This window comes from Ascaphus truei, chromosome 3 (genome assembly GCF_040206685.1).
Source record: "Ascaphus truei isolate aAscTru1 chromosome 3, aAscTru1.hap1, whole genome shotgun sequence".
In the NCBI taxonomy this organism is placed as follows: domain Eukaryota; kingdom Metazoa; phylum Chordata; class Amphibia; order Anura; family Ascaphidae; genus Ascaphus; species Ascaphus truei.
In genome coordinates this window covers 368,108,162-368,135,851 of record NC_134485.1, presented here as the reverse complement: position 1 = coordinate 368,135,851, position 27,690 = coordinate 368,108,162, and the positions used below count along the sequence as shown (strand labels likewise).

The 27,690-nt window shown below is 42.2% G+C and overlaps 1 protein-coding gene across 1 annotated transcript; it reads left to right on the top strand.

The window, feature by feature from the left end:
- USPL1 (ubiquitin specific peptidase like 1) lies at window positions 1-27,690 on the top strand. The gene is made up of 10 exons (XM_075593190.1): window positions 1-134; window positions 2,008-2,047; window positions 4,553-4,717; window positions 14,791-14,919; window positions 15,976-17,344; window positions 18,073-18,168; window positions 20,238-20,367; window positions 21,535-21,660; window positions 23,090-23,244; window positions 24,894-27,690. The coding sequence occupies exons 1-10, from the start codon at window positions 1-3 to the stop codon at window positions 26,654-26,656; spliced, it is 4,107 nt and encodes a 1,368-aa protein (XP_075449305.1). The 3' UTR covers window positions 26,657-27,690.

Genomic DNA, 27,690 nt, shown 5'->3' with positions numbered 1-27,690 from the left:
ATGCCGCTTTTGATCCTAAAGGGATCTGAAGGGAAGCCCTGGTGTATCATCCTAGCAGCTGGGCATGAGTACAGTGATAAGATTGCGGACGTGATCCTTTCACTGAAACCGAATGCTCCAAGCGTATTTTTTAGGTATGTCCAGTCAATCCTGTCGAAGGCCTTTTTTGCTTCTAGACTTAACACCATAACCTGTACCTGTTTTGAATTGGCTATTTCTATCAGATCAATGATTCTTTGTGTGTTATCTGCTGCTTGTCGATCCTTTATAAATCCGACTTGATCTGGGTGTATTAGTCTAGGCAGAATGTGACTTAACCTATTGGCAATTAATTTAGAGTAGATTTTGATATCTGTGTTTATGATAGAGATTGGTCAATAGCTCTTACAATCTAGGGGATCTTTTCCTTGTTTATAGATTAGGGATATAGACGCCTGGAGCGTGTGTTCCGGGAAAGAGGCCCCCACTAGCACTGCGTTGAACATTCTGAGCAGATGTGGGGCTAGTAATTTAATATATCTTTTATAGTAAAGACCCGAGAAACCATCTGGGCCCGGGCTTTAGATGGTTTTTGGTTTTTGATCACCTGCGTGATTTCTTCCATAGTAAAGTCCTTCCCCAGTATTCCCTTTTCCCAATCATTCAATCTTGGTAGGCTTGAGCTTGCTGGAAAATCCAGCAAAGCCCTTTTTATGTTGGAATTATGTGACACTTTTTCTCCATTATATAAATCTTTATAATATTTTTTACATTCTTCCACTATCAGTTTTGTGTTTGCCATGGAGGCTCCTGATTTTAATCTTATGGTTTGAATATTATAATTTGGGGGATTATTTCTCAATTTATTTGCGAGCATGGTATCTGGCCTGTTCGCTTTCCCAAAAAATTGCCTTTTTGACCAACATAGAGAGTTATCAGCCTGGGAGGTTAAGAGTAGGTTCAGTTCAATTTTGACATTTTTTGTTTAAGGGTGGCCGAATTGTTATCTTGTTTATGTTTTTTTGAGAGGTCCTTCAGTTTGGTCTGTTGCAGCATTATTTTCGCATTCCTTTCTCTTTTTCTATTGGCTGCAATACTGATCAAAGCACCCCGCAATGTTGCCTTGTGTGCTTCCCATACTGTCGAATGAGAATCTACTGTACCTTTCTTTAGTCTGAAGAATTGGTCTATTTCACTATTTATTAGCTGGGAAATTTCTGGGATTTTCAACAGGGATTCATTAAGGGTCCAATTTGCTCCAGGTCTGTCTATACTTAATTGGGTGCACGTAGCTCTATTGTGGTGTGATCTGACCATGAAATCTCATGGATTCTGGGCTGGGAGATCTTCGGGACCAGCCTGTGCGATACAAAGAAGTAATCAATTCTGCTATAAATTGTGTGGGGGTGCAAAAAGATGGTATAATCCCTTTCAAAGGGGTGGAGCTCCCTCCATATATCTACGAGATTGTTTTCCTGTGAGCCCAACCTCAAGTTGGATTGTCTTTATTATTCACTCTAAGGGGGCTAGACCTATCTAATTTGGGGTTCAGAACAGTATTAAAATCCCCAGCCACTATTAACTGCCTCCTTGTAGTTTTGTTCAGGATCTTAAAAAGTGAAGTGAAAAAGGAAGGGTCGTGATCACAGGGGGCATATATGGAGGCTAGAGTTATGAGTTGGCCATTAATCGAACCTGTATTAGATACTTACACTCCCTATCCTTTTTTATTAAGTCTACTTTGAAGGAACATCTATTGTGGAAGATACACAGAATTGTCTGTAATGTTTACCTATATATTTTGGGAAACTTTTATTACTGGTGTGTTTCTTGCAGTAACACTATGTCAGCTTGCCTCCTATTATACTCAGCCATCGCCACTCCTCTTTTCCCTGGACTGTTTGGGCCCTTAAAGTTATGGGAAATGATGGTTATTACCATCATAATTTGAATGGGTTGCTACTTTTTACCATTGCTCTAATCTCCATGTTGTATAGGTTTATCTTTACCTTATGGTGTTTTTTCCAGGGCTCAAGGTCGGAAGAGAACGAACCAATTCTCCAGGGAGGTGAGAGGGGAGGAGTAGGGGGGATTGGGGGAAGGGAACAAACTTGGAGAACCAAAGTTAGTCACTGACGAAATAGGTTCTCTTGCCTTTGGGATAATACTGATTACTGGAACACCTAAAAAAAAGTGTCCAGTGAACCGAGTGGACGCGGTTCTCAGCTTCCCAAAGGTCTTAGTTGAGTGCCTGTGAAACATCCAGGTAACTCATCTTGAGAGGCAGGTATTGAACCCATTGAACTTAAAATTTACTTGCGAGACCAGTCACCAGTTCATCAACTTTTTGGATTTAGTGATATACTGTATATAGAGAATCAAAAGATAGAAACAAGAACATATCAGAAATCTACAACGTTTTACTTACCGATAGCCATCATGATCCAAAATGGATCAGAAACATCCCTCTGGGGCAATTTTCTCGTTTACAGAGAAACTGCTCAAAAAAGGAAGTTTATAGAGAACAACCTGACAACAATTAGCTATAAGTTAAGTTTCACTATTCAGGTCCATTATATTTTACCACCACCAGGGTGCTGTTCCACTGTATAATAGGCACCTAATACTAAAAGGGTTTAAGGTCTACTGAGGATTAAAATATCTCTCTTCAGATACACCCTCCATTCCCCATCCTAATGTATACCAGGGATCAAAAGTTGTGGGGATCCAGTCAAGTCATTGCACTGTGTGGGATTTCACAATAAGGTGATTATAAGAATACTGTATTGTACAACGTATTGAAGCAAATATTCTGTTGTTATATTCTTTCCAGAGATATATGGGTGTGTAGCACTCCAAAAAATTGCAAATAAATGCGATACTTGCGCAATGCCGGAGCTCCTTGTTCAGGGATGGCTATCTGCAGCAATCCAGGTATACAGCAACAAGAAAGATGATCAAAGGCTCCACGGGTTTCTTTAGGAAAAAATGTATTCAAGATACACAAAGTTTCGGCCTCACTTAGGCCTTTGTGAGCCCTGGATCATCTTCCTTGTTGTTATATTCTTTCCAACATATTCGTCGGAGAGAAAAGAAGATTGAGCGCCACTGAGGACTATTTTTGGGTACATTTAATCAAGAAAGACTTTTGAACAGACCTTCAAGTCTTCAGGGCTGCAGGACACTGGACTTTCTAACGAATTGGTATCGTATTTAATATAATTGTGATACTGTAGGAAAGTCTATCTTTAAACGCTAGAGTTGTGTTTTATTTGATACATGTTAGGCATAGGGTTCCGCATGGGACTACAGCCGCCAGAAGCCTCTAGTGCTGGGATCACGTGATTTGTGGAAGCCAATCAGGTTACTGAGATCACAGAGGAACCAGATTGATACCTTTGGTGCGTCTAGGAGCACGCCAGTCGGAGCTGGGACGTGTTCAGGGTTGGGTCTGTGTGTGCAGGTGTCTGTGGCACCTGAACTAGGCCAGAGGCCACACTAGGCCCCGACTCCCCTCAGCTTGTGGTTGCTGCAGGGACAGGCCCATAGACAGGGACACTGCCCCTGTAGTACCAGAGTGAGGGACCCAGCCCAGACGCAGCTGTATCCTGGCTTCAGGTGATCTGGGACCAGACACCTGCAACAAAGAGACATTGTGGTACACCCTAAGCGGGAGCCACCCAACGTACAGGCGAAGACTTTGCGGAGGACATCTTGGATCCATGGATCCCATCATTGCTCTGCCAGCGCGCCCGGGTGTGGACGCACCCGGCAGGTACCCAACGTATCACATGCACCAACAACACTATAGTGGGCAGCGCTGTACCACACATTGGTGTGGGGTATTGACTTTGTGGACACCGGGTTGGTTGGTTGCCCAAGGGCCCCTAGGTACTGTGGGGAGGGTGACTCCAGTGGGAAGGTACGTGTGTGGCCTGGTGGGTAGGCTGTATATCATATTCCTTTGCACCCAGTAAAACTGTTCTGTATACCACGTGTATTTCTTATGTGTCCTGTAACGGGGTCATTCTACACTATAGAATACCGTACAGGTGGAGGCGCTACCGAGCATCAATCAGGTGCACCCCAGGTTTCCAGCAGCGGAGGCTCAGATATCCTGGGCACCAGCAGGTATTGCACAGCATTCACACACCATAGCCACACATCTCCCAGTGGGTGGGGGAAAGTGCGCTACACTTAATAAATATTTATATACAGTATAGTCCACATCCACACGTAATGGTTCTCTATAAAGAATCATCTTTCTACTTACACCCCATTGTATTCCCCTAAACAAACCTTAGCTTATTTCACTTTCTACATTTTTCCACTCCTGATTGTATATGTCGTATACAATCTACTAATCTAATATTCGTGTCACCAATATGTGACCATTTTACATTATATTTATAGCTTCACTGATCCCATAATATAACATCTGCGTTCTGACAATGCTGCAGATTAACGAACATTTGCCCAACCGAAAGATGGCGGTCGATGCGTCCTCGCACAGTGACCGAGAACCAGTCGTGTCTGTTGCGCAGCGCCGGATGTGGCGAATGTCTCAGCATAGGAGGGCGGAAGTTCTGTGACGGGGGATAGCCATCGCCGGAAGTGCTTTTCGTTGGAACGTTGGCCGCACGTACCCGGTAGCACGTGTTCCCGGGATCGAGTGGATGAGGGGAGGGTGGATGAGGGGAGGCCAGTAGGGATCGGAGACCTGCAGAAACCGCAGCGGGTGAGGATTTATCACCGAGGCCTGTGTACGTTGTGAAAAGCACGTGCTGCCGGCGGCATGCTGCACGGCACGGAGCTTTCACACTGTGCAGATATATAACACTGCAGAGCACGGAGCTTACACACTGCGCAGATATATAACACTGCAGAGTACGGAGCTTACACACTGTGCAGATATATAACACTGCAGAGTACGGAGCTTTCACACTGCAGATATATAACACTGCAGAGCACGGAGCTTACACACTGTGCAGATATATAACACTGCAGAGCACGGAGCTTACACACTGCAGATATATAACACTGCAGAGCACGGAGCTTACACACTGTGCAGATATATAACACTGCAGAGTACAGAGCTTACACACAGCAGATATATAACACTGCAGAGCACAGAGCTTACACACTGTGCAGATATATAACACTGCAGAGCACAGAGCTTACACACTGCAGATATATAACACTGCAGAGCACAGAGCTTACACACTGCAGATATATAACACTGCAGAGTACAGAGCTTACACACTGCAGATATATATATATATATAACACTGCAGAGCACGGAGCTTACACACTGCACGGAGCTTACACACTGCGCAGATATATAACACTGCAGAGCACGGAGTTTACACACTGCGCAGATATATAACACTGCAGAGCACGGAGCTTACACACTGCGCAGATATATAACACTGCAGAGCACGGAGTTTACACACTGCGCAGATGTATAACACTGCAGAGCACGGAGCTTACACACTGCGCAGATGTATAACACTGCAGAGCACGGAGCTTACACACTGCGCAGATATATAACACTGCAGAGCACGGAGCTTACACACTGCGCAGATGTATAACACTGCAGAGCACGGAGCTTACACACTGCGCAGATGTATAACACTGCAGAGCACGGAGCTTACACACTACGCAGATGTATAACACTGCTGAGCACGGAGCTTACACACTGCGCAGATATATAGCACTGCAGAGCACGGAGCTTACACACTGCGCAGATATATAACACTGCAGAGCACGGAGCTTACACACTGCGCAGATATATAACACTGCAGAGCACGGAGCTTACACACTGCGCAGATATATAAAACTGCAGAGCACGGAGCTTACACACTGCGCAGATATATATATAACACTGCAGAGCACGGAGCTTACACACTGCGCAGATATATATATAACACTGCAGAGCACGGAGCTTACACACTGCGCAGATATATAACACTGCAGAGCACGGAGCTTACACACTGCAGATATATAACACTGCAGAGCACGGAGCTTACACACTGCAGATATATAACACTGCAGAGCACAGAGCTTACACACTGCAGATATATAACACTGCAGAGCACAGAGCTTACACACTGTGCAGATATATAACACTGCAGAGCACAGAGCTTACACACTGCATATATATATATATATATAACACTGCAGAGCACGGAGCTTACACACTGCACGGAGCTTACACACTGCGCAGATATATAACACTGCAGAGCACGGAGTTTACACACTGCGCAGATATATAACACTGCAGAGCACGGAGCTTACACACTGCGCAGATATATAACACTGCAGAGCACAGAGCTTACACACTGCAGATATATAACACTGCAGAGCACAGAGCTTACACACTGTGCAGATATATAACACTGCAGAGCACAGAGCTTACACACTGCATATATATATATATATAACACTGCAGAGCACGGAGCTTACACAATGCACGGAGCTTACACACTGCGCAGATATATAACACTGCAGAGCACGGAGTTTACACACTGCGCAGATATATAACACTGCAGAGCACGGAGCTTACACACTGCGCAGATATATAACACTGCAGAGCACGGAGTTTACACACTGCGCAGATGTATAACACTGCAGAGCACGGAGCTTACACACTGCGCAGATGTATAACACTGCAGAGCACGGAGCTTACACACTGCGCAGATATATAACACTGCAGAGCACGGAGCTTACACACTGCGCAGATGTATAACACTGCAGAGCACGGAGCTTACACACTGCGCAGATGTATAACACTGCAGAGCACGGAGCTTACACACTGCGCAGATATATAACACTGCAGAGCACGGAGCTTACACACTGCGCAGATATATAACACTGCAGAGCACGGAGCTTACACACTGCGCAGATATATAACACTGCAGAGCACGGAGCTTACACACTGCGCAGATATATAACACTGCAGAGCACGGAGCTTACACACTGCGCAGATATATATATATAACACTGCAGAGCACGGAGCTTACACACTGCGCAGATATATAACACTGCAGAGCACGGAGCTTACACACTGCGCAGATATATAACACTGCAGAGCACGGAGCTTACACACTGCAGATATATAACACTGCAGAGCACGGAGCTTACACACTGCAGATATATAACACTGCAGAGCACGGAGCTTACACACTGTGCAGATATATAACACTGCAGAGCATGATGCATTCACTGCGCAGATGCATTGCGGAGCATGGTTTGTACACACCGCATATGTATAGCACTGCAGAGAACGGCGCATACACACTGTGTGGATGTATAACAGTGCTGAGCACGGCGCGGATATATAACAGTGCAAAGCATGGCGCGTACACACTGCGCGAATGTATAGCATTGCAGATTTTGACTTGAATGGGAGTTTTCAGGGCTTATTGTATTAGCGGCTTAGTATTTGGGTCCATTGCTGAGCTTTAGTGTTAGATGGTTCTGCACCTTTAAAGAGGTAGTTCTATCTAGGACTAAAGTGACCCAATGGTTGTGGTAAGTTTACTGTTGTAGGTTATTGCTCTATTCTCCCCCCCCCCCCCCCCCCCCCTCAACAATAACCAAAAAAGAAAATGTATAAATAGATATTCTTGTCTTTCTTTCAGTTTCCAAACTTGACTAAATGCTCTGTGCTAATAATACCATACATTATAAAGCAGATAAACTTAAAAGAACATTTGCCTTCATTTTTTTTTTGTCCCTAGGTGGGAATCTCTGGAGGTGAAACTCCTACTCCCCGAGCTACTTAAATCTGAAGGTGATGCCGGTTTATCACTTCTATTTAAAGGTCCCACGTCACGAGGGCCAATAGGAAGCCGCAAGGGATGACGTAGCGACTTCCTACTGGGACACGGGACCTTTTTAAATAGACATTTCCAGGGCCCAGCTGGAACTGCTAGAGGCATCACCTTCTGATGTACGTTACTCAGGGAAGCAGAGGGTCCCCAAAGCTGAAATCAATGCGGTTCAGCTCTGGACACCCCCTTCAAACATAAACAAATGACACTTTAAGCAGCGTATTATATCTAACATAAGTAAAAGCTCCCACTTTTCGGTCCAAGAGAGCTATTTATTTTACAAATAACGTACTTTTACTTTTGTCGTGTTCTCACTTCTGGGAACATCCCCAAGTTTAGATTTGTCTGAGAAGAGGGATTCAAAAATGGATTTACATGGGCATTCCCTCCAAGGAGATAAAAATTTTTTAGTGCAGTAACGTTAAAGGAAGATAACAAAACATCTGCGTTTAAAAAAAATGCAAATGCTAATTTTTCAGGGTCTGATCGGGTTAACGGCTTCAAAAGAGCAGTCGTCGGGACTGAATCTGACAGGAACACAGGATGGGCGCAAAGGGAAGGGGGTGGCAGTGATGCAAAAGCCCTTTAAATGTATCTATCTATTTCACTACTATGCCAGTACAGACAAATGGGGAATTAATGATTTCTTGAAAGTTTTCTCCTACCCCCAACTCAGCTGGGCTTAAACTCACTTTCGTTTGTACTGGCACAGAGGGACTAGAAGAAAACTCTGCCCCTAGACTCGCCCTTTGTCCACAGTGCCTTTTATTATATCACTCTCCTACAACTTATTAGCAGTTTCCTCCCTGTCGTCCCGTCTTGCTCTCATGCTACCAGCCATCACTTCTCTTCTGCAGCTCACATACATGTTAGCCCCTCCTCCCTCCTTTTACTACAGCAGTACTGAGAAACTCAAGAGGGGAAGGAGGGCAGAGCCCAGCTGGGATGGGATTTTTTAATTAACCTTATGAGTGTTTGTGCTTCCCAAAGAAGCAAGCTAACGCTCCTGCACATCACAATTCTATCTCCAACTTGTTCCTGGTCCTTCACCAGTAAGTAGAACTGTACATACTGTTACAATATGTTGGTTGCACCTATTTATATTGATCTCAGGAGCGCGTTCCAGTTGTGGTTCCTATAAGCCTCCATATCTATGCGTTCCACTGATGTCATCTTCACCTGGTTCAGGTAATATTGAAAGACAAAACAGATCTTGGGTTAGATTGCTTTAAAAGCAAGTATTGTTTCTGTTTCCTTTTTGTTGTCTCCTACTAAGGTTATTTATTATAACCTCATGGATTTTTATCTTGTCACCACTATATCCATAAGAGTTTTAATTTATCTTTGTATGACTGTTCCCCTTCCCTCTTTGTTGCTGCATGGGTACAGACCAGTTGCATATTAACAAAGTAGTACAGAGCACGGCTTGGAAACCTGCGAGCATGTGGTGTTTGGTGTTCGAGAGGTTGCTCACAATGTTGGACTCTGACACTGAAAAGACATCAAAGGAAAAGTTAATGCTATTCCTTAAATGAAAAGCAAAAATAGTACTGTTTGCAAGGTCTATATTAACTAAGCATTGTTAAAGCAACAATAACACTGACAATCATGATCAGAATTTTTACATAATTCGAACTAGGGGATCCTCTGGATCTTAGCCATGTTATTTTTGACTCGGAGGGGGGCGGCAGTCGCCAATATACATACTGTTTTTAGCTGCTAGTCTTCCTGGACATTTAAACGGTTGTCCAATAGGAAGCTGAAATGTCAAAAGCCCAGATGTTGCAGCCTCCAATTGTCCCATTGGGTTGTGTGGAATTTGGGGGTCATTTTGATCTCCCTGAAGGAGTAAAAACTGCCAGCAACTAAAACTGCATGTGACCTGGGCATTTAAATACCAGATTGTACTGGCGCTACCTTCACCATAAATATCTCGGCAGCCAGGGAGTTCCAGGAGCTGAAATTGACGCTTGCTAATCATTTGTTCTAGGTCACCATACCAAGAACTTCTTCTTTTAGCACTAACATTTTACCAGTAGGCCCATCCTATTTCTGTCCCTTTTCGTTTTAGTGAATTGTGGCAGTTCATTCTCTGAAATGTATTTGATGCTTTAAAGGCACAGGACTCTGATACCACTTTGTAGGTGTATGTAAACCATCACCAGAGCTCATACCACAGAATGGGAAGCACTGCTTCAATATAAGAATTTCCATATTAATGGTGAGGTGATACACCTCCCTCTATCTGCTGAAAGGTAGTAAACTTAAACAAGTATTTACTAATTGATGAGCAGATTAAGCTAAAAAAAATGTCTTTGCCATTCATATGCTCTTATGAATAGCACTGGATAATCATGGACACATGACACAAAGCTTGGCCCCCTGCATACGCACTTACTAGTATTCCCTCCTACTGTCTCTGTACGTTCTCCCTACCTACCAATTAGATTGTAAGCTCCTCGGAGCAGGGACTCCTTCCTTAATGTTACTTTTACAGTATGTCTGAAGCACTTATTCCCATGATCTGTTATTTATATTTGTTATTTATATGACATGTATTACTACTGTGAAGCGCTATGTACATTTATGGCGCTATACAAATAAAGACATACATACATAGGGATACTTTACATGAATCTGCAGACATTTATTTACATTATGTTGCCCACCATAAGGGCTATTATTTTGTACAACACCTGGGCTACTTTTTGGGGAGAAAACTAGTTGCTTAACATTCTGACCTAATTTAGTAGCCTTTTTTCTTTGTAAGCAAGTCAGGACATACAGATGTAGACACACTTACTGTACCTGTGGCCGCAGAGAAAATGCAGAGACCCGTGGCCACAAGGACCGTAAATCTTGCGGCCCGAAGAATCAATGCTGCGGGGACCCATGCTTTAGAATGGGATCCTGCAGCATTAATCCTTCACTTAATGGGCGTCCTGCAGAGAGAGAACCACTACTCGCCTTTCAGAAAAGCAGCGCAGCCGTGTCCAGTCCGGTCCCTGTAGCCGCCTCTGCCTGGATCCGTGTCTCCCCCCTGGCTGATGAAGGGGAGACTATATAGCCATATTTGGACATCTACATCAAGGGGACTGGACAGTGTCCCCCTGTCCAGTCTAGCCCCCTGATGTAGATGGCCATATAGCCCTCCCCCCCCCCCCCTCGTGATGTAGAGACCCATATAAGGGCGTCTATGTCATCCGGGGGAGGGAAATGCAGCCATTCATCTCTTGCCTTCAGCGGGGACATAGTCCAGGCGACAGAGGCGGCTACAGACAGGAACCGGACACGGCTAAGTAGCTTTTCTGAAAGGTGACTGGTTCTCTCCCTGCAGATGACCCAAAAGGATTAACACTGCAGTGTCCCAGTTGGAAGCATGACACCCCGCAGCATTAATCCTTCTGGGCAGCTTAATGTCCTCAGGGCTGCGAGATCTGCAGCCGCATTGGCACAGTGAAAACGGGTGAACGGGCTACATCAGTACTATCAGTGTAGGTTAATTTAATGTAAAATTTGCAATCCTTCAAAAACAAGTTTGCGAAAAAGGTTTTGCAAATATTCTGAAAAGTATTCAATATGTTGTAATTTCTTATTTGATATGATTGTCATGTAATCAATAATTAACATTTTCTAAATCCGATATCTTTTTAGACGCCCTTTTAATCTAATCTGCTATGGGCAGGTTTTTAAAACACTGGTTTTAAACCAATCAAGAGCCACCGGACCCCTTAAAATTTCCCCCAAACCACATCCTATGTAGCATCAAATATGCATGTGAGTGTGTCTGTGAGTGTGTCTGTGAGTGTGTCTGTGAGTGTGTCTGTGAGTGTGTCTGTGAGTGTGTCTGTGAGTGTGTCTGTGAGTGCGTCTGTGAGTGCGTCTGTGAGTGCGTCTGTGAGTGCGTCTGTGAGTGCGTCTGTGAGTGCGTCTGTGAGTGCGTGTCAGTGAGTTGTGTTACGGATAGGTTAGAACTTAAGTTTATATAGTAAATTCAGTGCATGCTTACATGGAGATGTTAAAGTGGGATCTTTTGCTGCTCAAAAAGCCATATTAGCAGCAATTAAACAAAAAATGAATTGAAACATGGAACTAGATTCTTATTGTGGCAACGTTCAAGCGAACACGTTATTTGCAGTTTCCTTTGCTGCTTGTGACCATAGAACTGTTAGGCCCGGGCCATAGAGGGGTGAGGAGAGCGGATGCGCGCTAACGCTGAGGCTCGCCTGCTTAAGTCAGCGCGATTCCACGGACTTGCAGGCGAGCCAGCGTGCGCGAAGGGAGCCGGGGGGAGGTGGTTGGAGGCGGGGCAGTGACGTCGCTGGGCCAATCGCCCGCGACGCACTGACGTCAATGGCACGGCGCAGACGGCGCCGTGACGTTGACGCTGCTTGCGGCTGATTGGATGTTTTCAGCCGACAGCGCGCTGAAAAACAGCTTGGCGCTCGGCTGAAAACTCCAAAGCCTCCGCACGCCTGCGGGACGCTCGCGTGAGCCCCCTCTCAAGGCATCCTCATTGAGGATGCAGGGACTCAGCGAGGAGCATCCGCACGCCTTCGCTGCTTGTACTTCTATGGACGCAGCCTTATGGTGGAAACCGGTGGGGGCGCTCACGGGATGTTACAGGAACTTGTACTGAGGCAGTAAGATAGGAGTGCTAACGGGATGTTACACAAAGTTGTACTGAGGCAGTAAGATGGGGGCGCTCACGGGATGTTACACAAAGTTGTACTGAGGCAGTAAGATTGGGATGCTCCCGGGTTGTTACAACTTGGTGGTCCAACTTTGCAAAAAAAAAATCGTGTGAAACCCTGCTTTGGCTCGATATATTAGCCGAATAAGGTAAAGTGCTACAAGCTTGCACAGCAATAATTTTTTGAGAAACCTTTAAAGATTGGTATCGTGTAAAAAAAAAAAAAAAAAAAAAAAACCATTTGCTTAAACAAGATTACATGTGTATCTAACTGGAGCATATGTAATTAATACTTGGTACTACACAAGTTGTAATAAAGTCGAATACAAGAACCCGTTTTTGTGATGACACTCCACTTTACATTAAAAAAATATATATTTACATATTTTATATTCCTCCCCTTGTAGGTGGGAAGCGGTGGGTCTGCATAGCTGAACTGCGTTAATTTCAGCTTCGGAGGGCTGAGATACTTACATCTGAAGGTGATACTGTTATCTCACTTCTGTTTAAAGGTCTCCCGGAACATGGTTCAAAAGGAAGCTACAAGGGATGATGTCGTGGCTTCCTCTTGGCCCATTGGCAGGACCTTTCGATTAAACAGTCATTGTCTGTGTTCAACAGGACCTTCTATAGGCAGCCCCTTCATATGTAAGTATCTCTGGAAGCAGGGGGTCCCCGGAGCTGAAATGAACACGGTGACCCTCTGCTTCAAACCAGTTTTAAAATAAGAAAAAACACAACCCTAGAGATAAAGCCACTTTAAGCATAAAATCCTGATTAATTTGTATCCTAACACTATCCGCCTGATTTGTGCTTTGTCCGTATCTTTCCTCAACATATTGAGCTAATGCACTTGAGATAGAACATGCAATTAGAAAATGTACGATTGAAAAGCTTTATTATAACACCAAGTACAACCTAGTAGTGAAAACCTAGAAAAACATGGTTAGTGCTTTTTGCAGCTTAATTGGGCTGCAAATAGTTACTTGAATATGTAGTGCACATGTGCAAAGTCTAATTTGTTTGGGTTCTTATTGAGCACAGGCATCCCTTCTCTAATAATGGCTTGCTGCGTTGACTAACTCAGGACAGTTGGTGCCACTTGGTTGTTGCAATGTGGTATTGCTGGGGACGTTTTTTTAATTTTTTTAAGTACAGTATTGATTCTCATGCGAATAACTTGTTTCGTTCACTTGTTTTTCAGGGTTCTTTGACATGTCCTTAACGGTGCTGGCAGGTTACAAGTGACATGACAAAAATAAGCCAAAGGGTCAGCACGATGGCTTCAGAGACTCCTGGATCTGCAGTGTCAATGGTTGGACAAGGGACTGTTTTAGGGAAATCTTCGCTCTTCATGGTGGGGTATTTGGGAAAAGTCAGTGAAACTTTTTTGTTCTATGTTTCCACATCTGCGCATTTTTTTTTCTTCTGCAACTTTTTTTTTTCTCCACGGAAATCTGATTTAAAAAAAAGGCGAAAGATTGTTCATAATGTAAAAATTGCATTTTCTGATTGCGGTGTTTCATGCGTACAGAAGAAGTTTTGTATCGGATGTACTTGTGGTAAAATTGGATGGGCAGACGTATATATACATACAATCTAAATATCTTTGGGAGCGTGGAGTTACAGTATATATTTACACTGCATAAGAAACCAGAAAGGCTCTGTTTTTGGGAATGTTACCAAATTTTACATGACATTGATACCTTTTTGTAAGCACCATATTTTGTCAACGCCCCCCCCCCCCCCTCCCCAATTACTCTTATCTGTATACGCAACATTACAAACACACTGCACACCAGAACTCTTTTTAGAGGGTAGAGTTGGCAAAAGAGCATTTTCAAAACCAAGGCCAATTCCGCAATTAAAAGCCAAATCATTCCCCAACTAATACAATTTATCAGCTCACAGCCACTTATTAAGAAGGATAATTAGAAGAGGTTAGGGTGTAGTGCAATGTGGAAACTCCACAAAATTAGGAAGATCGTACTAAGTGAGGCTTTTAAAGACCTTTCTGTGTATGAGTGGAAAGATTTGATTAATGCCACACAATATATATTCTTTCTCAGAAGAAAATGCATTTTAATACTGCAACTTTAAAATGTGCCTCAATCTATCATTTAGAGGGGGCAACCTATTAACTCACTTCTGAAGAGCAGTTTATTTTGTATTTGTATTAAGATTTAGAAGAAAATCTAATGTTGATTGATCCACAAAACTTGGGTTTTTCCTTGTTGCACTTGAATGTCGGCCCATGTTCAATTGTATAGTTTTGTTTCCTAGATTCCGGACTCCTGCACAAATGGTACAGATGGATGTTGCCCAGCCTGTAAGGCCAAAGGCCAGATACAAGCTCTCCGGACATACCGCATTAGTTTTACTCAATCAATATTCCTCTGTGCTAACCCACAGGTATGGTTCTCTCCAATTAATAGAATGTTTTTTTTTTACCCTGTTCATTCAGTGGAGTCATAATTGTTTTTTGAGCAGCAGTGTTCCTAAGCAACACTAAGGCTTGTTCTATAGTATATGCCCGCACCTACGCGAACGCGCGTGCACATGACGCACACTTTTTGTGTGTACAGTCCGTGCTGCCGGGAGCGACAGGTTTGCTGTGTGTGTGTGTGTACATGTACATGTAGATTGTGTGTTATTAATTTATTATATATTTTAAAAATAAAAGACACGTTGAGAATAAATGATTTATTCACACAGACACACAGACATTACAGCTGCGGTGGTGGCGCAAAAACTTAGTTTCCTGAGTATTTCCCGCTGTCGCCCGGCTCCACGCTCGCTGCCGTGCGTGCACACGGCCCTAGCATACAATGGCTGGCTAACCACAGCCAACTATAACTTCCGCACGGCGCAGCACGCGCCCCCACTATATCACGGGCCTTAGATAAGCTTCATGGTGTCTGACATTTCAGGCCCTTGTAGAACTGAGCAGGTTACATTTGCCAAGTAAGTGGACGCTGCCTTCACGCAGGTGTAATGCAGATACAAAGGACTCAGTAGTTGTAGGTTTGAAGTGAGGTGCTATAACAATAGAAAGAAGCAAAGTCCTGCTTTCTGCAAACTAACTTCTAATGGGGGATCCTGGAAATGTCCTCTTACTGGCGGTCAGTGTAGAGTATTGGCAGAATCTTATTTTTTACTCTTGGTCTCCTGGTAAGAACAACAGTTTGGACCTCTAGTGTGTGATATCTGCCCATGCTTGACAATTTTAATAGAAAATGCATGTTACATATTCTCCCAATCTTCCATAGGGAATCTACATTAGCTAAATGTGATATTTTTCATTTTAGTTGAGGTCATTGTAGATCATTTAATGATGTTTGAAGTGCTAAACTGTTCTTTGGAGCTACTTTTTAACACTTGTGCATAATTACAATATTGGAGTCAATCGTTATTTGGCAGTAATATGCAGAAAGATACTACTTGTAACGCTCCTGTTTTTTTTTTCAGTGTATTTATCCCTTGGGATACACACCTCTGGATAACATAATTACAAACACTGCTGATGTGACAAAACACTGTAGTCCAAATAAGCATAAGAAAAGGAAGATTTTGGAAACCTCAATAACCAATCAAGTTTGTGGGAAGAAAACCAGGAATGATGCATCTGTTTGTGGGGAATATCTTTCAAGCCATGATTTTTCTTTCCCACAAAATGGCGTATGTATGTCTCCACCAGCATGTGAAATGTCAGGCCTGTTTACACCATTACACAATGTCCAAAATGGCAACACAGAGCTGCTGGCGCAAAATGAGATGGAAACGGCAAAGGCTTTGAGTAGTGATAGCACTGTCCTAGATGTCAACCATGTGTCCCTAGCAACTTCTATAGTACCAAAGTGTGAACTTTCAAAGCCACCTAATTTGTTGCAGACAGATGATTGGAATGAGTGTCAAGAAGGAGCAGCACAAAATGTAGTTCTGGAAATGACGAAAGCATTAAACAGGGGTCCTGTACTCCTACAGGATGGGGACACTGTGTGTCTTGCACCAGCTAAAATGAACGAGGAGAATGAGCACCAGAAAAGCATAGAGCAAAGTGCAGGGATGGAAATAGCCAGTGCTTTAAGTGGAGACCCAGATGAAACAAATAATGGAAACCATGTATCCCATTCAGCATCTGCACAAACTGTGTGTGAAACCTCAAACACCCCATGTTTGTTGCAGGACAATCTGCCTAAGCACCAGGAAAAAGTGCAACAAAATGTGTTGATGAAAATATCCAGTCCCTTGCGCAATAAAGCTGCAGTACAAAACTGCAGCAATGAAAGCCTGGCACCGCCTTCAGTACCAGATTGCGAATTATCAGAACCATGTGATTCATTGCAGGATAGTCCAGATGAACAATGTGAAATAATAAAGCAAAATGTGGTGGTGGAAGTAGCCAGTCCTGTAAAAAATTCTGATCTTCAGAACACCAAAGATTTATCAGAGGCAGCATCTTTAGTGCCAGAACGTGAATTGAAAATGGAAAATGTAGTGAGGAAAGAAAACCATCGTCCTGTGACCATTTCAGCAATAAGTAATCATCAGACCACGAACGGTCCCACAGTAATACTTTCTCCAGAAGCACAATGGGTTGCTAAGCAGACTCCTGTTCTACTCACAAATGGTGCGGAATACAAGCATCTTCAATGGACGAACAAATATGCACTTTGTTGGTTAGACTGTATAATGTGTGTCCTGGTGCAGTCTGATACACTTAGGAAAGCTGTGGCTGCGGGGTGCACTGATAAGGAATCCGTCATTCACACGCTGTTTACAAAATATAATGAAGCAACTGAACTGCTGACCTCAAGTGCCAAGAATGGCAGAAACGGTAGGAATTGGCACGTTTTAGAAATATTGTCATATTTTTCCCGCTTTTTTTTTCATTTGATTTCTGGTCACAATTGGAGGCACGTGTTATTATATTTTGTCCCTTGCACGCAACAGCATTTAAATGAACAATCCTTAGTTGGCGTTGCAATGTAGTGAAAGTACTTTAATCAACATTTAGAGCTGGTTTTATAATTTAGTAAAGATAGATGACCCACAAGTGTATCTTCATCTGTTGTACAGATCTTTAAAGGTGCAATCCCTTGTAGCCAGGCAAAAACAAACAATCAATCTAAGTTGCTTGTTTACTGTAATCTAACGCTAAAGCAAAGATTTGGATATATACATATTTACATATCAGATAATAAAGTTGCCCCCGGACTCTACCAGGGAGCTCTGAGGAGCAGATTCTGCTGTTGAGTGGGCAGAATCATAGCTGCCCTACTCCCTCCATTTCCTTCCACCCTCCCCCCTTCCTCTCCCCCTGTTTAGACTCCACGCCAATGGCTGTTTATTCCATTGCCCCATCCCATCTTGATTGCTTGTTGAAAGGGGTAATTAGATTATGACTAATGCTTTGTATATATCTTTACTGTACGATGATTGTGAAGTAAGATTTCCATCTGCATTGGGTACAATATCCCTTATCTATGTGGCCTCTGAGGTAATACACATACTTTGTATAGTGATCTTTTAATCCCATTATTGTTTTTCTTCTATACCTTGCAGGGGATGCAAACAAGATTGTCTTGGCTGAGATGTGTCTGGATGAAGTCAGAGTCTCTGTTTTTGAAGGAATAAAGCCCATTTTAAAGTGTGAATTAGGTCAGTTCAGTAAACTTACATACTATTGAATAATAGGACCCAAGGATTTGCTGCATAATGTACAGCTATAGCTAGGCTGTACCCAGGGATGGCTGTGGGGTAGTCAGCTGCAGGCATCCTAGTTTGCTAATATGCTGCGGTTGTCTGTTTCTGATAACTGCCCCATAGCTGTGGGGTACTCTGGCTACATCTGTATATCAGTATATTTGTTTCTTATATATTACTTCCGTGGTTACATATTTCCTATACATCTATTCTCCAAAGTTAAAATGGAAATGTTTGTTGTCCTAGTATTGCAATCCTACATTGTGTTTTCTGTATTTATACAGATACTGTACTCAAAGTACTTCCCTATATGGATATCATTATCTCCCTGTTTTTTTTTACTGTGCAATAGTCTTCTACATTTCTTTCCTAGTCCCATGTTTAATACATATGTATACATGATATTGTCTCTACATGCACTGTGCCTCTGTTTTATATACATACACACCTATATACATACATTGTATGCCTGTATTACATAAGAGGTAAAGATTATCATGCCGCACTTCTTGATTAACCCCTTCAGCACTGGGAGCTCTTTATCACGATAATGAATAATTCCATATACAGCTTACTTTTAATTAGGTGACACCCTTCCTTTCAGATGTCTGAGAAGTGCATAAAAACGTTTCTTGGACTAATGGAATGCATTGCAGTGTAAGTAGAATACCTGATTCACAAGACGTGGTCTGCAAAAGACTTGGGGGGAGAACTAATTAATAGGGTATAAAGTGTCTAACTATGGTCAGAGGTTTGGCACTTCAAAATAATGACCCTTGGAAGCGGTTGTTTAATGATGGGAAAGTTTTCCGTGTAACATTGGCTTCGGCCTTTGAATAGCTTGGCCAAGCCTCTTTGGGATTCTGTATAATCCTTTTTATTCATAACCGAACTGTTGCGCCCCGTGCAATAAAGCTGCACAAACGTAGCGTGCAGGTGCAGAACTGGACTTGTGCTATGTCTGCTGGTAATAACACCAGTATATATGGGTCTATATTGGGCGGACGGGGCACACAAAGCAGTTCACACACTGAAACCGAACCCCAGCAAGTGTGTACGTTTATATTGTGTAAACTATGAAAAGCAGGGGCCCCCTCCAAGCAGCGCTGGTTAGCACAAAAGCAGGGATTAAAATGAAGGCCCCTAAAGCGGGTGTTCCCTATCTGAGACTGCAACACGCCGTTTATTTGGGTAGGAAAGATTTAAATATATAATATTTCCATGTACAACAGCTTGTAAGCATTGGTTGCAGAGCCACTTATTTGTCATGTCCATTTCTGTGCACAGAAACAAAGATGCCGTGTATGATTGACCACCATGCTAAGCTACGTACTTGGCATTTTATTATGGTTCTCGTAACATTTGCTCTTGCAATAACTGTTAACTTGAGCAAGATGAGTTCTTACCGTTGGATATTCGTCCATGTATGTAATGGGGTTTTCAGTTTGTAGTGTGCATCATACAACTGCTTGTGTGAACAGTGAATAATTATTACCCCTGAGGGTAGGCACAAGCATCCTATTAATCCACTAAAATCTGTCATTACCAGCAGTGCGGAGAGGGCATTCATTTTATTGAGGACTGGGAATATAAAATATATATATTTTAAGTTCTTGCCTATTAACATCCCTTTTTTCATCTCGTTAATGAGAAGAACTTGGGTCCATGCAAATGAGACTTGCAGAAACATTCCCAGAGCAAATTATTGGTATTGTCTTACTTGCCTGTTAAACATACAGACAATATATCTATCTATATATAGATATAGATATATTGTCTGTTTTACAGGCAAGTAAGAAAATACCTGTTTAATGCCAAGATATATATCTTAAATGCACACCCTCACAAGAAAGTCCACTTTACAAAGGACATGAAAGTTGACCATTTCTTATGATCCTTTCACCTCCCTTCTCTTATTGCAGAGCCCTCTGTTGCTGAAGGGGTTAATTGTGTAACTGTTTGCTTCTGGTTCATTGGTTGCATTGTTGTTTACAGTGTCTTGTTCTAACCTTGTTTCCACTTAGGACAGAATGAGAGCCCTGTGTTTGCATTTCCTTTGCTGCTCCAGCAGGACCGCACATTTGAGGCGCTTTTTGATCACTCCTATTCATGGACATTTGCATGTGCACTCTGTGGATATAAGCACCAAGAAAGGTGAGATCTTTAGTGGTGAGAGTGGAGGGTCAAAATAAGACCACCTTTTTTAACTATGCAACAAAAGACACAAAGCCTCAATGCTACATCCAATATGACAAATTAAATACTTCTGTCTTCTCATGGGTAAGGGTCATTTAGTCAAAGTTTTTGGCCAACATATTCTTAAAATTGTAACAACGCCACGGTATGCCTCTTTTTTTTATTTTTTTTAACACGTCCTAACTGTAAATGTTTACAGATGGAGTTAGGACTTGTATAAAGGGCATACCTCGGCCAAAAAATGTGACTAAATGACCCTTATGAGAAGAAAACTAGATAAGTATTAATATAATTGGTCATATTGAATGTAGCACTGGGGCTTTTTGTTTTTTGTATTATACATTAGGTCACAATCCCTGTAGCACTCCTTTCGACACACACGTGTGGTGGGTTTGGTTTGTGAGCTTGCAGGAGTTGTGTGTGTTTGTACCTTTAACCATGTTCATAAATATATTCGCACTTTGGCTACATAAATATATTCGCACTTTGGCCACAGTGAGATAAAAACCATATACCATAATATAGATCAATAGATCCATCTCAGAACAAAATATTCCTGCCCCCATACACACTTAATTGACCTTTAGTGTGTGTGTGTGTGTGTGTGTGTGTGTGTGTGTGTGTGTGTCCTGATGAAAGTCTCTGCGAGGACCGTTGTTTGTTTTTCAATGGACTTCTAATATACACCTTCTGGAACTTGCCTGCATGGTGCTGTATTTCTTGGTCCAGTCGAACTCCCCGCTGAACGTAGTCGGTGCTGCCCTGAGTGATGTACCTATTTATAACGTCCACATGCCGAAACATACTGTTTGACTTTTCTGAGGTGTGCCTAGCTTACAATTCTATATATAAGGGTCTTGATGTGGGTGCTTGTTCATGTGACAATAATATACTTAATATCAGTTTATTTTGTAATTCATGGGGTGTGTGTGCAGTTTTTTTGTGTGTTTATATATAATTACATTACACACTTTGCTTGCGAGTATCATTTTGGTATTAAATGAAAGGGATTCCTTCAAAAGAAAGCTACATACGTTTTTGTTTTAGATTTTTTTTTGAATTGCTAACACTGCAGAATTTTTTTATATATATATATTTTTTTTTTTTTAATTATGTTTTCTCCAGGTGCCAGAAAACACTAACAACTTTTACAAAGATAGTCCCAGAATGGCAGCCTCTAAATGCTGCTCATAAAGCTCCCTGCAACAACTGTCACGATTCAGCTCAAAAGCGGACAATGATTTTGGAAAAGTAAGTATACACACAATAATGTACATGTACAATGTGATTAGTTGCTCTGAAACTGCACTGGGAAGTCCCGTCAGTGCTTTCCTGTTGCATTGTGGTGACCGTACTTGGGTGAAAGAGTGGCATGTCCGGCCCTGCCTTCAAACTCTATTAGCCTTATAGCAAAGGTTTGAATTTTCTGCCTACAATGAAGTTCTCAATGGCCTAACCCCTTCAGTGCTGGCACAACAGTGTACCGGGCGGGACTTGCTTGTTTGATCGCGACCAGATCGTTGCTTGGGGGGGGGAAGAGTCCTGGGGAGGGGGAGAGGGGGCATAGAAGGGTTAAGATCCCAGGGGGTGGAGGGGGTAAGTGTTTAAGCGAAGGAGAGGCTCAGTGAGTAAAGACACAGACTCTGTAAATAATGACACAGAGTTTGAAATAGGAATCTGGTACAATTCCCGGTGTCCACGCCGTGTGACCTTGGGCAGGTCACTTTATTTCCCTGTGCCCCAGGTACCAAAACATAGATTGTAAGTTCTATGGGGCAGAGAATGTATCTGTAAAAAAAAATCCTATGAGAACTATTCGGAGAAAAGTGCTATATGAAATAAAATTATTATTATTACTACGAGTAACAGGGAAGGGAGGTGGGTGAGGATGGAGGGTTGAGTCCAAGGCAGGGGGATGTATTGGTTAAGAATCACAGAGGGAGGGTTAAGAGTCCCAGGGGTGTGAGGGTAGTGAGGGTGGTGAGGGGTTTTACCTTTCATCCTGCAGCAGTCTCACGGAGCTGCCAGACACTGAAATTGAACTTGGTAAGGGATTTTCATATTTCTGCAAAACATACCAACAAACATAATTGTAGATGAATGCTGAATGAGGGTAATCACACAGGTTACACATGGGAGTAAATGGCTGTGTATCAGTGTCCAGATAATTTCATGGGTTCAATGGTTGCCCCCATTTTTTCTAATTCTGGCTTCTTATTTTTTTTTATGGTAGTGAGAGAGCAGAGCACTGCCGGAATGATAAAGAGGGCTTTGATGCAAAAAAAAAATAAGTTTATTTATTGGGCATAATAGCCAAAAAAGGGCAGACACACTAAATTAAAAAACTCTGACGCGTTTCCCGCCGTGGAGGCGCTTTATCAAAGAGTGGAGACACCCTCACCGTTTATTTACTCAGTTCTGGTTCTTTATTATGTGCTTATTTGTCACTAACTGTCTGGCATATTTGTAGCACCACCAGGGGTTCACCCCCATTTTCCTCTTTATTTTTTTTTATCATGTATATTATCACAGCATCCGATACCTTAGATTAATTTGCAAAGTTTGCGACAGAGATACCTTACTCTAAAATGCGCAAAGCTGCTTATGCTAGCCTTTGAAATAAACACGTTTTTAATGTTGTCTTGTGCTACTATTGAATACATTGTTTTTATTGTTACAGGGTAAATTCTATGTTCATGTGTCACTTTGTGGAAGGCTTGCCTCACAATGATCTAAAGCTGTATTCATTTCAATTTGAAGGACACTTATATGAAATTAGCATGGTGATTCGGTATCAAAGTAAACATTTTTCTGCTTGGATTGCAAACCTTGATGGTAAGTGTTTTGTAATGTCATTTATAAGCGTGTCCACCCGTCATGATTCAAAAGAAACAAAATCTTGCTTTCCCCCATTTGTTTTCCATAGTACTTTTCTGTGCAACTTGCTGAGAATGCAGACTGATGCGCTGCCAGAGGCACCGTTTCCCACAAGGAAGCTGAAGTGTAGAGGATGGGAACCGGGAAAGTGTTTTTTTTTTGTCATTGAAACAGCTAGTGTAAGAGAACCCGAAAATTGGAGAAATAAAGAATACACCCGCCTCCCTCCCCCCCCCCCCTCACATCCACAAACAACCCACCTACCCACACCTGACTTTTAGATTCAAAATCAAATGGTGAATATAGTGTAAAAATGTTCCCGGGGGTGGGGAGCAGGGAAAATACAAATTAACATATTGTAGTATGTAAAAAATAATTGTCATAAAACAAACACTAGAATATGCACGTGTGTTCAAGAGGCACTTCAGGCGGCGTTTTTCCCCCCTCTGTTTGAAGCAGGGGGTCTCATATGGAGCTGAGCCGCGTTGATTTCACCATGCATCCCGAGATAATTACATCCGTAGGTGCTGCCGGTAGGAGCCCTGGCTTGGGCCAATAGTAAGCCGCAACGTCATATCTTCTGTCTTCCTATTGGCCAACGCGATATGGGATCTTTAAACTGCGTGGAGATGCCGGCAGCACCTACGAGGTATCTCGGGAAGCAGGGGGTCCCCGAAAATCAACGCAACTCGGCTCCAGAGGACCCCCTGCTTAAATCCCATATTAAAAAAAAATGTTTTAAAGCATTGTGTTGCCTAGAGTGTTGCTTTTTAAATGGGCACAAAGAATATGATTCCCAGGTAGATGGTAGATAGTGGTTTCCTGGTCCACCCAGGTATGGGGTGCCTTGAAAAAGACACACAGGGCAGGAGGTCACTGGAGCTGAAATGAATGGGGTTCAGCTCCGGAGACCCCCTGCATCACACCAATTAAAAAAATAAAACCGTTCTGCTCCTTTAATTTAAACCAAAAGTCTTTACTTGCGCTGATTTTCTTGTAAAACTTGAGGTATTCCCAGAGAATTAAAATGTTCTTGATTTAGTAATATTTTTAGTGTACGCTATATTGATCCTGGGTAAGCGTAGGCTCATGGCAGATAAAATCGCGGTTGAGCGCTTTTCACTGACCAACATAACCACTTTTAATAGCGGTAGTGGTACATTTTCATCCTTAATACATGAACTAAATCTAGTTAAATAAATGCAAGCTTTCAAGACCCCGCACGAAACTTAAGAACTTATGTTGGCCCATTAAAGTGTTTCAATTAGCCAATAACGGTATAATTTACAAGCCACATTTGTTGTTTTTCTGACTAATTTACTCTGATCAGGAAATGTTTGATATGGCATACATTATTCCTTGGTGTACGTATTGAGGCCTTTTACAGGGTGTCCACACTGAGTCGCAGTGCATTTACTTTAATCCTGTTTGTGCCTCTTAGTGAGAACACCCTGTATATGTAATGTCACTTGTGGCCATGGGATGATATTTCTTAGTTCTATTTCAGTGATGCACTTTGGTATAATGTTGAAGATGACTTTGGTTTCTCAGTTCCCTTTCAATTAGACTGTTTTCTTAATTTAATTAATTTCCACTAATTATTTTAGGGACGTGGCTGGAGTCAGATGATTTGAATGGGCCGTACGGCAGTAAACACAAGAATTTTGGTGTCCCTCCAGCAGAGATGCATATTGTCATTTGGGAGAGGAATCCTTCGAAAACCATAGAAGAAAAAGATGCAAATCCTTGTACCGTGGAAGCCGAAACCCCAGCACTTAACTCAACAACCATTTCCCCATCATGTCCTGGTCAAACATTGGATCCATCTTCTTTGATTGCCTTACCGATAGAAACAGTATCTATTCCTACATCTACATTACCAACGTCAAATAGATCAAATTTGCTTTCCGGTTTGGAAGGTTATGCTGATGATGACATCATAACACTGACTCTTGTACAAATTCCATTTGACTCTGTGGGTATTCCACTCCAAAACAACCTTGTGCCAGAGCTGGATGGTACTTATGCAGGACAAGTACAGGCAAACATACATTCGACTTCTCCATCTGAAAGTTTATCTGATGGTGCTCAGTTTGAAGTGCCTAATAACTGCATGATGTTGCCTGAACATTTGTACCAAGCAAGTCAGGCTTCAACTATATTATCATCGGAGTCTACCAAGTCACACTTACAAAACAGCACGCCCCATGCTGAGGGCATTATGCAAAAACCATGTTCCGTCAAACAGAATAACTACAGAGAAGAATCAAACTCTGGTACATCTGCAACCACTGCAACCAGTTCTGCCATTCTGAATAGTACAAAGAAGGGTGTAGTCGGCAGTTGGATAAAGAGTTTGTTAAACAAAAATCCTTCTTTTCTGGCTTCCAATTTGTATGGTTCAAATAAGAAAAATATAAATAATTGTCCTAAACCACCTTCTCTGTTAAAGGTAACTGATCAACATGTCGCTTGTAAGAAGGCAGAGAATTTTGGTGGTTTTACAGCCAAAGGTACCCGTAAAACTATTAATACAGTGGACTCCAATGTATGCTCATTGCAAAATACAAATGGAATTCTGCCTTCAGCCTTATACCAACGAGGCCCAGATCATAATGCAGGTCCCCCAAAAGATAAGGCCTCTAAACCTGTGGGAACGTTCCTAGCACCTACAGCCTCCAATCAAACTAAACGTGGACGGAATGGAATAGATTATGGCAAGATGCTGGCAAAGAACGGAAGCTCGGCCAGTGAGGATAAGATTCGTAGGCTTCGATTAAAAATGTTAAAAAAACTAAAAGCCAAGAAAAATGAACTGGCCTCGCTTGAAATGCTAGCAAAAACTCATAGTAACGAAGAAAGTCCCCGTAGCAATCAGATAAAACATTTCTCTCAATATAGTAGTCTCAATCGGCGGGAACAGCTACGTGGCTTGCTACAGGAGCTACAGGAACAAATTGATAATGCGGACAATGAATCTGTATGCACTATGAGTTCCAGCACATCTCTCTGTAGTAGTCCAGGAGACGCAGATTTCTTTGCAGACTTATTTTCCCCGGTGGCCACTGACGTGCCAGGAGGTGGATCTGATGATAGCAGATTCTTCGAAATGTTAGTTGATGGGGGTTATGGATCATCATTGCCCAGTTGTCAGACAGATGGATTATGTAATGAAGGTACTGAGCTGAAACATGATCGTTGCAGTTTTAAGGACAACCAATCCCTTCTGCAAGCTACCTCAGCAAATAATTCATTCATTGAGAGTTCCACCAAAGAGGACGTGCTGAATGATCTCCTTTCATCATCTACACTCGAGGTGTTGAACGACCACAATGAATATTTTCCTCCCTTTGATGATATATATTTTTGACAATTGTTAAAAAAAAAAAACATTTGGTAGCATGTTGTGCAAAGGCTCAGGGAGAGAACTGACTTATCCAGGTGTTCAAAAGGAGATCTTTTATTTAATCACTTTGCTCCTGAAAGTTCATTGCTATATATTGCTAGACCCTCCTCAGCACCCCCCCACCCCCTCAGCAGTGAAAGGGTTGAACATATACACCGCTGCATTTGTTGCACTTTGGCCGTACGAAGTTATCACAACCAGAGAGCACTGGTCTATTATAAAATAAAGTCCAGCCAGTACTACAATTATTAAACCTTTATTTTCCAATAAAAAGCTAATACTTCCATGAGAGGAAATCCATTTACAATTCTGCCAAAATGCCAAATAGGCCCACAAGAAATTTCTTTACAACTACTGTACGCTTAAATAAATAAAAACATGTAAAAACATTTTTTTAGAAAGTTACATCAAGGCAAATCTAATAATTAAAGTTGAGTAGGGAAATCCAATACTGAAAAGTAATTGTGTATGTGCATATAATTGTCAAAATACTAACATTTGAATGTACTGTTTGGATTTTTCCTGATGTATACTACTTAAATGACATGGGCTGATTGCTCTTTCATTTGTTTGAAGATGTGCATGTATTCATTTTACAGTATTTTGTTCTCTGAACAAAGCCAGTATTTACTAAACAGTGCTAACCTGCAGGGCATCTTTAAGCTCATTCACTTAAATGGTCCACAAGGTGCCTTATGGCATAGCATTACTTCTGAAATATGGCCTTATTGTTTTTGCACACAGGCTGCTCTTCAGCATGCTCTTCCCCTCCTTGCTTGGGAAGATTTCATTTCAAATGTGTGGAGCTCACCAAAGCTCTAGGGGAAGACTACTTTGCAGAATAAGGAATATGGGCCATGGTCTGTAAATATCCTGGTTCTACTTGAAGTTGTACATTTGTACAAATAATTATCAGAATAAGTTTTATTATTGCTCTATTAAAAGTTACTGGTTTTGTTTTTGTTTTCCTAAAAAATAATAAACAGTAAAAAAATTAA

Excerpts from the sequence above, each read along its gene's own strand:
- USPL1 (XM_075593190.1), top strand. The coding sequence starts at position 1 with ATGCCGCTTTTGATCCTAAAGGGATCTGAAGGGAAGCCCTGGTGTATC. Across the intron at positions 2,048-4,552 it reads CGAACCAATTCTCCAGGGAG|GAGGGCGGAAGTTCTGTGAC; the intron begins GTGAGAGGGGAG and ends GTCTCAGCATAG. Across the intron at positions 18,169-20,237 it reads CATTTTAAAGTGTGAATTAG|GACAGAATGAGAGCCCTGTG; the intron begins GTCAGTTCAGTA and ends GTTTCCACTTAG.